General features: G+C 42.2%; 1 protein-coding gene across 1 annotated transcript in view; it reads right to left on the bottom strand.

Moving 5' to 3' along the window:
- GPC3 (glypican 3) overlaps positions 1-14,375 on the bottom strand; it is a 281,890-nt gene that overhangs the window by 88,633 nt on the left and 178,882 nt on the right. Inside the window, exon 5 of the mRNA XM_073358506.1 lies at positions 10,121-10,246. Within this exon, the coding sequence (XP_073214607.1) occupies positions 10,121-10,246 (126 nt within the window). The remainder of the gene's footprint in view (positions 1-10,120; positions 10,247-14,375) is intronic.

Here is a 14,375-nt window from a genome sequence, read left to right as displayed (position 1 = left end):
CAAATGTGCTTCTTAAAAAGCTGGAAGATACGGGAATTGCGACAGCTGACAGGAGAGGTCAGGGCTACAATAATGGTGCCAACATGAGAGGAAAGAACAGAGGAGTGCGGACACGGATCCGAGAGTTAAACCCTTGAGCTTTTTTTGTCCCATGCAGTTATCATTCACTGAACTGGTCAGTTCATGCAGCATCAGCTTCTAGTGAGGCTCCTGAATTTTTTAATGTAATTCAAAGATCTATGTATTTTTCTCTGCATCAACTCATCAACGGCAGATTTTGAAGCAACATCTCGGAATATCCTCTCTGACACTGAAACCACTGAGTGCCACACGATGGGAAAGTTGAGTGGAGGCGATGAAGCCTATCAAACACCAAATTGGGAAGATAGATGATGCCATAGTTGCCATTATGGAGGATAATGCTATGACAGGAACTGTTCATGGGAGAACAGTGGCAGAGGCAAATGGAATCACCAGAAACATAAATAACTTCAAATTTCTGTGTGGCTTAGTGTTGTGGCATGACATACAGTTTGAAATAAATGTTGTAAGCAAGAGACTCCAAGGTGTTGACCTTGATATATCTGGAGCAATGGAACAACTGGACAAAACAAAGTCATACCTACAGTCTTACCAGTCAGATGAGGGATTTCAAAACGTTCTGAAGACTGCACAGAAATTGGCAGAGGAACTTCACACTGAAGCTATTTTCCCACCCATTCAAGAATACAAGAGTCACCAAAAAAGACGACATTTTGATTACGAGGCACAGGATAATCCCATAAGAGACCCCAAACAACAATTCAAAGTTGAATTCTTTAACCGGGTGCCAGATTGTGCAATACAGTCAGCTGAAGAACGTTTCGTGCAGCTCAAGGAACACAGCAGTATATTTGGGATGTTGTATGATATTCCAAAACTCCTCACGATACCCGAAGAAGACCTACACCAGCAATGCAGGGCACTAGAGACAGTGTTGACACCTGATGACATGCGCGATACTGATGCGAGTGATTTAGGTGATGATCTGAAAGCCCTTTCAAGATACATTTCAGCAGGATCAACTCCAAAGGCTGTTCTGGAATATATGTGCACAAATAAGATGACCATCCTCTTTCCAAATGCTTTTGTCGCTCTGCGCATACTTCTAACACTTCCTGTAACAGTTGCCAGTGAAGGACGCAGCTTCTCCAAGTTGAAGTTAATAAAAACACATCTACGCTCCACAACAACACAGGAGAGGCTGGTCGGCCTTGCAACCATCTCAACAGAGCATGAACTGGCCCAGACTGTGAACCTTCAGCAGGAAGCAGTTCAAATCTTTGCAACCCAGAAGACACGGAAAGCACCACTTTGATTATTCAAACAGATAAAAATGCCAGTGTTTACTATGCAGAAAAGAAAAGTTACATTTGCTGTTCAGGCGTTTGAAAGTTCAGTGTTACTTACAATTTTTGAACAAGGCATTTTAAGTTGTTAGTTCTCCTGTATTGGGGTAGGTAGCAGAGCAGCACCATGAGAGGAGTAGAACGGGAAGAAGGCAGAATTGAGACCTTTCAAAGTTTTAGCCCAAGCAAGGGGGCATGGGGACGTCATTTGAGCTCCCCGCCTCATGTGCCAAACTGTGGTGGGCCGGCCCCGCAAGGGGGATGTGCTGCCCCCGCCAGGCACTGCCATTCAATCACATGTTGGCTGGTGAAGTATTCCTTACGCTCTTCTAAATAAGAGCTGAGATTATCAGATAATAGCCTGACTCCAGAAGCAGGGGCTTTTAGCAAAAAAAACCCCACCAAATATGGCAAGAGTCACAATAAAATCATGAGAGTTGGCAACACTGGGGATGATACAAACCCTTTATCACTTCACTTCACTTTAGTTCAATACCGTTCGAGACATACTAATGATGGAAGTGTTGGTCGGCCGTTGGATCAACAGGTATGTTTAATATATCTAGAGAGAGACCCATGATCTCCATTCTTAAAATACTCTGGGAACAACCTACTACACTGGCCTAAGTAAATCTTACATATGCTAGGAAACTTTGTTTTATGTATCTAAAACGTTATAAAATCCCCTTCCTTTTTTGGGATGCCATTGTGTCTGATATTCTGTAACACCGCCAAATAACTGTCCTCTTCATGAGCTGAAGGTTCATTATTGGCGTGGAATCATTCTTGTTACAATACACACGTTTTCTCTCGGACATCCTGCTGTGCTTTGATAGTTTATTATTTGTACAATTAAAAAACCCTGAATATATTGGCAATAAAAAGGAAATTAGAAACTTTTTCCTGCAGGAAGTGAAATCAAGATAGTTTAACGGGATGCTAAGAATATGTTAATTTGGATACAGTATAAAAGGAGCGAGGATTAAGAGACGCACGGAGAACTTAGGTTAATGTAGAATTTGTCTTGTACAGCTTTGAAATGATAATACTTGCATAATTTGCTTAAAAGTTTTGCAAAGGATCAATGTGTCCGACGTGCTATTCACAAGAGCTTTAAAGGAATATACCAGTATAAGCAGATTATTAAACTTTAAGAATCTGAACTTTTAATAGGCTTTGCAAATCAAATGCTGTGAAATCTTGACACACGGTATAAAAACCTTAAATCAGAAAGCTATTCTATAAAACCCAGCAACACTTCTCACAGGCTAGTGAGTGCGCAGTGAATGGGCCTTTTCTGTGAATGGTGTGCTTCCCATCAATGTCTAACACATTTTAATGTACCTTAAAGGAGTGCTTTGTTATGCGTTTATTTTTTCTTAATACTTGCAGCATATTTTCTCCTACTGTGTAGCAACTGCACAGTTGAAGACGGCCATGCCCAGGGCATCTAATTAGAAAATCAACTTCTTTCGAAGACTGCGCATCTTTGCAAGATGCATGTACTTCCTGATAGTGCTGCATCAGCTGATGTTACACAAATAAGACAAGGAGAGCGGCCATCAGGATAACAACCCACTAATCAAATTCATATGTTACCAAGTTAGGAAGGAGAACAAATTCTTTTCGGATCGGGACAGTACTATCTTGATAAATAAGAGAAATAGACTGCAGTCTATAAAATCAGATTCAATAAAGGGAAATACAAAGTGGGTCACAATGGAAGGAATAATCCAATTTGCAAAATGGGATGAGTCAGTCAATAGGAATACTAAACTTTTATAATCGACAGAGCTTGTCATCTACACAGCAATTTATTAATCCTAAAAGCATTCCTGTGAGTAGATAAATGTTGGGTCAGATCCACAGCTGATGTAAATAAGCATAGCTCCTTTGACTTCAGTAGTGGTATGACTTATAGCAGATGAGATTTTTATCCACTGTATTTATTATCTCATTTTACATATGGGGAAACTCAGGCAAATACCCAGGACCAAAAAAATGAGCTAGTATGCGAGCTGGGGTTAGAACTCAGGGATTCCTGGCTCCCCATCCTGCAATCAGACCACTCTCTGCCACTCCCAAGGATCTACGGTAGCAATGAATATGAGTCAACCACGTGATGTAATTGTAAAAAGCACAATGGTAATGTCCCATTGCATTAACTGGAACACCAGAGGGAAAAGCAAGACAAACAGTCCAACCCGCTAAGCAATAATTAGGCCAAAATGGGAGTGTCATGTTCAGTCAAACTGGAGGAAGTTAAGAGAGGAGAAATGAAAACTTTGATAAATGGTTTTGGAAATGAGAGCCTTTGGGAAGGCTAAAGACACTGGGCATATCTAGCCTGTGAAAAGGAGGGACATGACATCGGTCTGCAAATACAGAAAGCAATATTATAAATAGGACAGAGCCAGTATTAACCAAGAGGACAAGAAGTGAACAGGTTTAAGAAGCAAAAGGGCCAGTTTATCCTCAGGAGCGAGGCACCTGACCAAGCTCACAAGGGAGGGTGTGGAATTGCTGTTCATTGCTGGACTAGATACTCCCACATTAAAATGGATTAAGAATAATCAATAAATCCTGCCACAATGCAGAGGGGTTACACTGGACAAATGCCTAGAGGCCCCTTCCAACAGAATTAATGCTAAGATACCCTATTAGAGACAAAAAGAACCAGAGTACTTGTGGCACCTTAGAGACTAACAAATTTATTTGAGCATAAGCTTTCGTGGGCTAAAACCCACTTCTTCGGATGCATGCAGTGGAAAATACAGTAAGAAGATATATATACACAGAGAACATGAAACAATGGGTGTTGCCATACACACTATAACGAGAAAAGAAAAGGAGTACTTGTGGCACCTTAGAGACTAACCAATTTATCTGAGCATAAGTTTTCGTGAGCTACAGCTCACTTCATCGGATGCATACTATGGAAAGTGTGGAAGATCTTTTTATATACACACAAAGCATGAAAAAATACCTCCTCCCACCCCACTCTCCTGCTGGTAATAGCTTATCTAAAGTGATCACTCTCCTTACAATGTGTATGATAATCAAGTTGGGCTATTTCCAGCACAAATCCAGGTTTTCTCAGGTTTTTTCATGCTTTGTGTGTATATAAAGAGAAAACCTGGATTTGTGCTGGAAATGGCCCAACTTGATTATCGTACACATTGTAAGGAGAGTGATCACTTTAGATAAGCTATTACCAGCAGGAGAGTGGGGTGGGAGGAGGTATTTTTTCATGCTTTGTGTGTATATAAAAAGATCTTCTACACTTTCCACAGTGTGCATCCGATGAAGTGAGCTGTAGCTCACGAAAGCTCATGCTCAAATAAATTAGTTAGTCTCTAAGGTGCCACAAGTACTCCTTTTCTTTTTGCGAATACAGACTAACACGGCTGTTACTCTGAAAACTATAACGAGAGTGATCAATTAAGGTGAGCTATTATCAGCAGGAGAAAAAACCTTTTGTAGTGATAATCAGGATGGCCCATTTCCAACAGTTGACAAGAAGGTGTGAATAACGGGGGGGGGGGGGGGGAAATAAGCATGGGGAAATAGTTTTACTTTGTGTAATGACCCATCCACTCCCAGTCTTTATTCAAGCCTAAGTTAACTGTATCCAGTTTGCAAATTAATTCCAATTCAGCAGTCTCTCGTTGGAGTCTGGTTTTGAAGTTTTTTTGTTGTAATATTGCGACTTTTACATCTGTAATCGAGTGACCACGGAGATTGAAGTGTTCAACTGGTTTTTGAATGTTATAATTCTTGACATCTGATTTGTGTCCATTTATTCTTTTACGTAGAGACTGTCTGGTTTGGCCAATGTACACGGCAGAGGGGCATTGCTGGCACATGATGGCATCTATCACATTGGTAGATGTGCAGGTGAACGAGCCTCTGATAGTGTGGCTGATGTGATTAGGTCCTATGATGGTCCTATGTCAACTGCTGGAAATGGGCCATCCTGATTATCACTACAAAAGTTTTTTTTTCTCCTGCTGATAACAGCTCACCTTAATTGATCACTCTCATTATAGTGTGTATGGCAACACCCATTGTTTCATGTTCTCCGTGTATATAAATCTCCCCACTGTATTTTCCACTGCATGCATCCGATGAAGTGAGCTGTTGCTTTTGCTCAAATTAATTGGTTAGTCTCTAAGGTGCCACAAGTCCTCCTGTTCTTTTTGCTGATACAGACTAACACGGCTGCCACTCTGAAACCTATTAGAGACATGGCTACTACAGCAACCTCAACTCCTATAGAAATTATCTCTACCCACAGACAAACATGCTCACACATACAAAATCCATGGCTGTGATAAATAAACCTATCACGTACCTGTGCTGCTATCACAGCCCAGGAACTGAATCACCTGCCCACAGCTCCCCAGCACTCAGGGTAGTAGCTCAATCCCCTTCGGGGCTTTGGACAGGCACCTTTTTAAATACTACCTTGATCAGAAGAGCTTCAAGCAGCTTTAACCGACATGGAATTAAGAACGGTTCCAGGCATAGAACCTTTATCTATATGGATGCACCAGCGTTAGCAACCGGGGCCAGCAACGTGTCCGTACATGGACACAAGTATCTGTGCTAAAAATTTTGAGGTCCATGGTAATTTTTTCAAAAAGTTGAATGACTGAATGACATAACCCACCCCTCCCTCACCCACCCCCGCCAATGTCCGTCAGTAAGTACAGTAATTCTGTCACGTGTCCGTCTCACAACATGGTGGTGCCGACCCCGGTTAGCAAGGGTAGGACACTTGTAATGAAACATCCCTAATGTGGATAAGGCTTAAGTATTAATCGAAAAACCTGAACTGAGACAATTTTCTCCATAGTATCAGGGCCCTTCTAGCAATGAAGCAGTTATGAATGTCTCTCTGCTGGCTCCAGTCCAACTCTTGTACATGGAACAGGTTAACTACAAGGAAGGAAGGAAGTCTATTTTTGTCCAGCCTGCTGTGTACTTCACTCATGAGTATCTGAGCAGGGGAACACTGCATCTGGGTTGCAGCCTCAAAAAGCCAGGAAAACAGAGAGACACATAAATCTGAGGTCACAGAATTTTTGCATTCTACGTACATGGACACCCCAGGTCAGGACTTTCTTTTCTCAGCTCTCCCAGTAGGCTACCAGCCAATAAATGACTAATATCCGGAAGCTGACTGCAAGGTTCATGAAACCCAGTATTTCTTGTAAAAAGCTGAAAGCCAGGTCTGGGGAAAATCAGAAGTGAGCATCAGCCTAGCACATGGACAGGTGAAGTTATGTCGGAAGAATTAGAGCATACAGCTGATGTTTTTAGGTTTCACCTCGCTTGGGGAAAATAAAGGCCAAGACTGTTGAAAGTAACTAGTGATTTTGGGAACCCAGCTAGACACACCTTGAAGGGGTCTCATTTTCAGAAAGTGCTGAGCACCCATGTTCTGAAAACAGGTCCCTTTAAGGGATCCCAATTTGGGTAACCCCAAAATTGAGGCAACAAAAAAGAAAAATCACTATCACTCTTGAACACCTTAGATACAGTAATTAACCGATGTGATGATTCTTATTTCAATTTAAAACTCAGTCTGTAAATGGGAATGAGGAGAGAAGAGGCATTTATTTTTATTAGTGTGACTTTATTCAGATTAGTTTCTATTTCTAATTCCATTAAGGGAAACACTTTTGGGTACTACTCACACTCCCAACCCAGTGAGAAGTCAGACAGTCATTCCGGGACATGTTAGGGTTGTATATGCTTAAAACATGAGGTGGGAAGGAGGTAAATAAATCTAAGATACAGTGTTGATGACCTATTTTCTGCTTGTGTATGTGAGTTCCATGAACCCTCGGCCCTCACTGTGGTTTTGTGCATCTCAGTACAGCCTCTCCAGCAGGACAGATGCAAAGCAGCCCCTATGCAAGCCGCCATCCACACCAATTCACGACTAGTTAGCAAGTGGTTTGCTACACAGACCAGCTGGTCTTTCCTCCAGAGGACACCACTGACATCTCTGCAAGGGGATCCGATTTTTCGCACTCGCCTGCCATCGCTGTCACTTGGCTTGGAGTGAAAAATTTAAACTTCGGCTCTGAAGAGGGTTGTTGTCAATATTTCAGATAAGCTGGCAGAGGAGGTGGTGTGTGTTTGACAAGACAGAGTGGGAGGGAGAAGAGAGCAGATAGAAGCGTGTTCACTTAAGGAGGAGCACTGCAGGAGATAGCTTTGCTCATGGTACTGCAAAGTTGTTCATTTCATTATTAATTCAGTGGCCAGGCAAGTGGGAAGAGAAACTTCTGGGTTTTTGCTAAACTCTGTTCACTTTACCGTTATCTCCATCCTCCCAACCCCCCTCCCTACCCTGTCTGTCTTTTTCAGCCACCTGTCATGTCCTACACCAAAACTGTAAGCTCTCTGGGGCACAGATGGGCTTCTTTGTTTTTATCTATACAGCACCTAATACAAGGGAGCCCTGACGCTTGATTGGGGTTCCTAGGCACTGCCATAATACAATTTACACACAGGTTCCAAAGTCAAGCATTCAAGTAAATGTCAGAATTAGGGTTGCCTGTTCACCCTTTATTTGGCCCCTTTGTCCCTACCCATATGATACAGCCGTACACAATAGCTCATCACAAATCTGTGGTAGAGCCTGAAAGAACCAGGATTAGAACCCAGCTCTTCTCTCGGTGGGCTGACGCCTTACCCACAAAAGGGCATCCCTTCTCTTCTTGCAACCCTCCATCTCATTCATTGTCCATCCTGTGCCCTGACTAAGGCAGGTGTCTTGCAGAACAAACACTGTGTAAGCCTGTAATTGAAGACTGCATCATGATGCACACACACAAGGAGGCCAAATTAGGATTGCATAGGCAACCTTCATTCAGGTATTTCCTAATTTCTAAGTGAGTGACTCTGCAACTTGGGTGACATTTTAACATAGTTTTTTTTAAATGTACATGTCTGGGTATTTTAAACTGAAAAAGAAATTCCATTGTACAGAGCCATATTGATCCTGCCCACCTGGGTCATCATCTGAGTCTGAAACCAGGACCCACACTGGCAACACAGTCGTCCACCACTGGCTTCACTGGGACTCTGTGTGGTCTAAGTTAGGACAGTAGGACCAAGAACATAGAATTTCAATTTTGATCTGCAAAGACGTCGTTGTACTTAAACGTTTCACATTATCCAGGCTGTAGTATTTAATAGCATGATTTCATGTGCTTTTTAATTAAGAAGCAGAGAAATATTTTTTTTAATCCTTTTTGAATTGTACTTTTCATTAGGCATGGAGATGAAAGTTTTTCCAAAAGAAGTTACAGATAGAGGGCACATTTTTCCTGAGGCAAAGTAACTTCATATTATTAAATGCATAATCGGCAATGCTTGAGTAATCTTTTAAAAAATAGTTTGATGTCATTTTCTGGTCCCTTCAGTGTTTCAGGTCAGTACTGCAAGTACAAGTTAATTATTTCCTGAGGTTACCAACCAAGAAGCAGCCATACTTTATGCTCTACATTATTTTTGCCATGTCTTGACATTATTTCTATTATTTTCCTTATGTAAATTACTTTAATAGTAAAGGACATTTTGCAAAGTAGGGTTAGTAGAAGAGCAGTCTGGTGATATTACGTGTAATTATAATAAGCATTACTATGCTGAGTTCATACATTCTTGAACATTTCTCGGGACCAATGTTTTGCCAAAAAAAAAAAAAAAGTTTTTCATTAACACGTTTTCCTTTGTAATATTAACCTTGCATTTGTCATTCACCATTAATCTCACAGATAATTGTCACAACACCCAGAGAAGCAATGAATATACTTAATATATTATATATAGAAGCAGGAGAAAACAGAATGGGGAAGAACCACTGTGGCTGATACTCTGCTGGCATCCCAGAGTTGCACCAAGGATGAATTTGGCCCAACACGTAAGACTTTTTATTTAAAGACCCATCAGTAGAAACCTCCTGTTGGTCACAGTGCAAGTAGATCATGCAAAGGAAAACAACTGCACACTTTGGACCGAATTCCATGCACACCTGCATGTATGCAGTCCACATTGAAGTGCACCTGAGGACAGAATTGAATGTTTTTCAGATATTACCATGTCCACAGGTAATACTGTGGCATTTGTCTATTTCCTAATGTTAATGGTTCATTCTAGAATGAAGGTCAGATGTTCAAGTTGGAAGAAAGTCAGCACGAACCCAGAAGATGTATTACCAAAACTCAGTAGCCCAGATGACCATCAGCGTGAAGCCACACCAAAGGGAAAAGGGTAACTACAACCTCATTGATACCCAAATTGTCACTGAATTATGCCCTTTCCAGAGGGAGTGTTGCTTAGTAAAGCAGTTGTTCCGCATCTTTGTTCCTGACTGGTCAACACCCACACACCCGATTCTCCACTGGGCCACAGCAGTGTGTGTTTCACACAGAGTGGCTTCCACATCTCAATAAAGCATGAAGAGTAACCTTCTGCTCCTTCCCACAGGTAGTTTTGTGCCCCCCTCTGCTCCATCGCCCTGCTAAACATCACGCAGCAGACTCAGCTTCTGGCCTGATTGTTTTTAAGTTTTGTATAAATAACAAAGATCGCCAGTGAAGCTATTTGTGAAATCTCAGACATCAGTGAATTCAGTAGGCCCAAGTCCTACAAAAACTTGCATGCACATTTAACTGTTTATGAGGAGTACTGAGGAGAAAAAAAGAATTGTTCACCTGTCCACAATTTCTTGTCCATTCCAGCAAAGGGTGTCATTCTGAACAGCAGAACCGTGGCTGCAGATATAGTCGGGCAAGCTGCTATAAAAACTGCTATGAGATTTTAGTTTCATAATGAGCTCCCTGAAAAGAAAGCACAAAGGTATAAGTTAAATAGGAACAGATTATCATCGGTTTCAGAGTAGCAGCCGTGTTAGTCTGTATTCGCAAAAAGAAAAGGAGGACCTGTGGCACCTTAGAGACTAACCAATGTTAGATTATCATCAGTTCAGCAGGTTTTACCAGCAGGTCTTGCACAGCTGCTTATAGCAACCAATGTGTCCAGAAGTCATGCATAACTTCCTACCTGCAAGGAGCACCATGGCAAGTTAAAGGTGAAGCATCAGGCTTGTTTATGGAGACTTCTGCCACTCTGCATCACACCCTCTATGTCATTTTGTCATGTCATGTCAGCTATTCTCAAATGGCAGATCCAAGCATTCCTTAGTCAGGCACAATTCCCCCTGATTTCAAAGGCTGCAAGAAGCAGTGGGCCCGATGGCCCCGATCCTGCAAACACCTAGGTGACAGTCATCCCCTTGGCTGACATGGTGAGGATTCCATCAGGGACCTCCGGAGCTAAAAGCATAAGCTGCTACAGTTTGAGCTGAAGAGTTAAAGCTCAGTAACTGGGACATGTAACACACACTCGCCAGCAGGTTACAATTACACAAGTGCTTCACTTTACACATAAGTAGCCTCACAAGTCAATGGGACTACTCACCCATGTAAAGTTAAGCGCTTGTGTCTGCAAGGTGACGGTCCGAATTTGTAACGAACTACTGTAGTAAAATGTGGAGAAGTTGATAACACAGGCAGTTACCGTCCACTGACAATGCACGCTACGTAATATGTAACAATGAGCCAAATTCAGTACTGGACACATTTCCCAAAGTGGGCTGTATTCAGAGCAGCACACCTTCCCCTAGGCTCTGGGGTACTTTGTGACCGTCTCTGTTGCCTCCCTCCACCCCCAGAACTGAGACTCCTCCTCCATTTAAATCCTGCGGTGGCAATAAGCTCACCTGCTTGCTCCCTAGGGCACCATCCACAAAGCGCTCCTTTGACTCTGGACTGGAGGCTGGGACCGAGGGGTTGTTGAAGGGTGGAGGGAGAACCGGGGCAGAGCAGTAGTGTGTTTAACTCGGGGCAGGGGGAGTAATAGAAAACAAATGGAAAATAACTAAAATAAATCAAGGCACAATGAATGAAATACAACCAGTGCATAGCCTATAAAGCAATGGGGCTTGGGGCTGCAGGAGCGTTCTGTTAATGGGCCAGGTGAGGAGGTGGAGACCTAAGCTCCATAAGGCGGGGGGGGGGGGGGAATACTGAGATTTGCTCAATATCTACAATCGATATTGTTGAACCACAAGGTGTGTGCATCAGACCCCTAGCCGATGGTGCCCTTCCTCCCACCCTTTTTCTCCCCCTTTGTATTTTGGCTGTCTCCTGATCTGTAAGCATGTCGTCAACCTGGGAGCAGGGACTATCTTGTGTACGACACCTGGCACAGTGGGGCCTCTGAACCTGCCTGGAGCCTGCAGGCACTCGTGCAATGTCAATCATCCCTGGACTGGTACGGTCTGCCTTTTGGCACGTACCATTCCTTATTTTAAAAGGAGTGAATCCACTTCAGACTGAAGTAAACTGTTACAGAGATTAGCCGTGAGTTACAAACCACCCAGCTGGGGGCAGACAAAACAAAGAGAAAGATGTCTGGATGCTTTCAAAGAGAGCCTTTATTTTTTATTTCTTTACTTTTAATAAGGCATGCAGCTTTTCACCCATCATCAGATTCACACAGCCGGTGCACACGGCCTCTCTAACTAACAGAGGTAGAGTGGAAGAGGATTCCCTTTTTTTCTCCTACAGTATTGATGGGAAGTAACATAATGCAGCTTTCAGAGTAACAGCCGTGTTAGTCTGTATTCACAAAAAGAAAAGGAGGACTTGTGGCACCTTAGAGACTAACCAATTTATTTGAGCATAAGCTTTCATGAGCTACAGCTCACTTCATCGGATGCATACTGTGGAAAGTACAGAAGTACTTATGCTTATGCTCAAATAAATTGGTTAGTCTCTAAGGTGCCACAAGTACTCCTTTTCATAATGCAGCTTTTCTGGCTATTGAAAGATGTCAGTGCTGCTATTTATCGCCTCATCTCCACCAATAAACAAGCTTTAGTTAACGAGAAAAGCCTTACTAATGTCATTAAAAACACATCACAAAGCCTGAGCATCTTTCCCTGCAAAAATACACGGGAAGATTTATGTCTTCACTTTCGGCAGGCACTAGAATATCTTGTGATCACCATTTGTTCTTAATGCATTTCCTGAGGGGCTTTATTTTCTTCATGGGGCCATCCGGGAGGCCAAAATAAGTCAAGATTCTTCTCATGGGATTTTTGTGCTGAATTGCTGAGCAGGGTCGGACAATTACCTCCCATGTCTTACATATGATGCTCCTTTTAATACATCCCAGAATGATATTAGCCTTCTTCACAATTGCCTCACGTTATTGTCTCGTATTCAGTTTGAAATCCACTATAATCCCCAGTTCCTTTTCTGTAATACTACTGCTCAGCCAGTTACTCCACATTTTGTAGTTGTTCATTTGATTTTTCCTTCCTAAGTGAAGTACTTTGAATTGTATTGAATTTCATCTTGTTGAATTCAGACCAATTCTCCAATTTGTCAAGGTTGTTTTGAATTCTAATCCTGTCCTCCAAAGTGTTTACAATCCCTCCCAGTTTGGTGTCATCTGAAAATTTTATAAGAAAACTCTCCACTCCATTATCCAAGTCATTAGTGAAAATATTGAATAGTACTGGACCCAAGAGAGATCCCTGCAGGACCCCACTAGATACAACCTTCCAGTTTGACAGCGAACCATTGATAATTATTCTTTGAGTATGGTTTTCAACCAGCCGTGCACTGACCTTATAATAATTTCATCTAGACCACATTTCCCTCATTTGCTTGTGCGAATGTCTCATGGGACTGTGTCAAAAGCCTTACTAAAATCAAGATATAGCACATCTACTGCTTTCCCCAACTCACTAGGCCAGTAACGCTATCAAAGAAGGAATTAGGTTGGTCTGACATGATTTGTTCTTGACAGATCCATGTTGGCTATTCCTTACCACCTGATTATCCTCTCGGTCTTACAGACAGATTGATTGATCATTTGTTCCAGAATCTTTCATCCCTCCTTCCTTTTCATTTCCCCTCGTGTGTAACCAGGATGGTCTCTCATCTTGTAGCTGTCAATTTCCTATGAGGTCCTGTCCTGAAAGCAGCTCCCATCTTGTTATTGTAAACTGAGGTACCAGATCCCGCAGGAAGAGCACTGGAAGGAACAATGTTTTCTGTCGGCTGAAGCTGCAAGTGATCATCTGCTCACAACAGGAGGATGGGAGACATCAGTCGCAAAGTGAAGGAGAGAAACGTTTCCAATGTCAGTACGTACAGCCTCTCTTAAAGCCCTAAGTACATTGCAGTGGGTTTCTCCAAATCCCATGCTCCTCAAATGACAATAATGCATCACTTCCAGAGTCTGTGCAGTGTGCCCCCCACAACACAGGAAGATAATGGAGGAACAAAGATGCTTATAACACACTTACAAGCAGTCTCCTCTTAGTCCACCCTGGTACGGCCCGACTGAAAGACAATGAGAATTTGGCCCAGTAAATATTTACAGGTGACTTTGTTCACGTCGTCTTTGAGCGTTTCCACATTTACAAAAAAAAATCAAATTTTCTCATTTCATTTCTGCAGCTGTTCTTCTTTTATTTAAATACATAAGCGCATGCACGCAAAATTCTCCTAGTCTGCTTTAAAAATCAGTGAGAGGGAGAAGAGCTTTTTCCCTTCATACCAATATAATCCCACTAAATTACAGCTTCTATTTACCGAGTTAAACCTAGCTGGAACAAGTGCTGGGTTCCGTGCCACGAACACAGACGCCTGCTCTGATTTTCAAACACTTAGAAAACTGCTGTGAACATTCCTTGATGTTTTTAAAGTGTTAAATAAAAAAAAAATCCCTCCATACTATAAGGTTGGAAACCTTGTGCGCCATGCTTCAGGCTAAGGTTAACATCTGCCTTGGCAACCTTTAAAAACAGTGTTTTGTACAGCCCCTGGAATATCAAAGATGGGAATCAGAAGACAGTTTTATGCTTAAAAGAAAAACACATTGACATTTACA

This window comes from Lepidochelys kempii, chromosome 9 (genome assembly GCF_965140265.1).
Source record: "Lepidochelys kempii isolate rLepKem1 chromosome 9, rLepKem1.hap2, whole genome shotgun sequence".
Lineage (NCBI taxonomy): Eukaryota > Metazoa > Chordata > Testudines > Cheloniidae > Lepidochelys > Lepidochelys kempii.
This window is presented reverse-complemented; position numbering and strand designations above follow the sequence as displayed.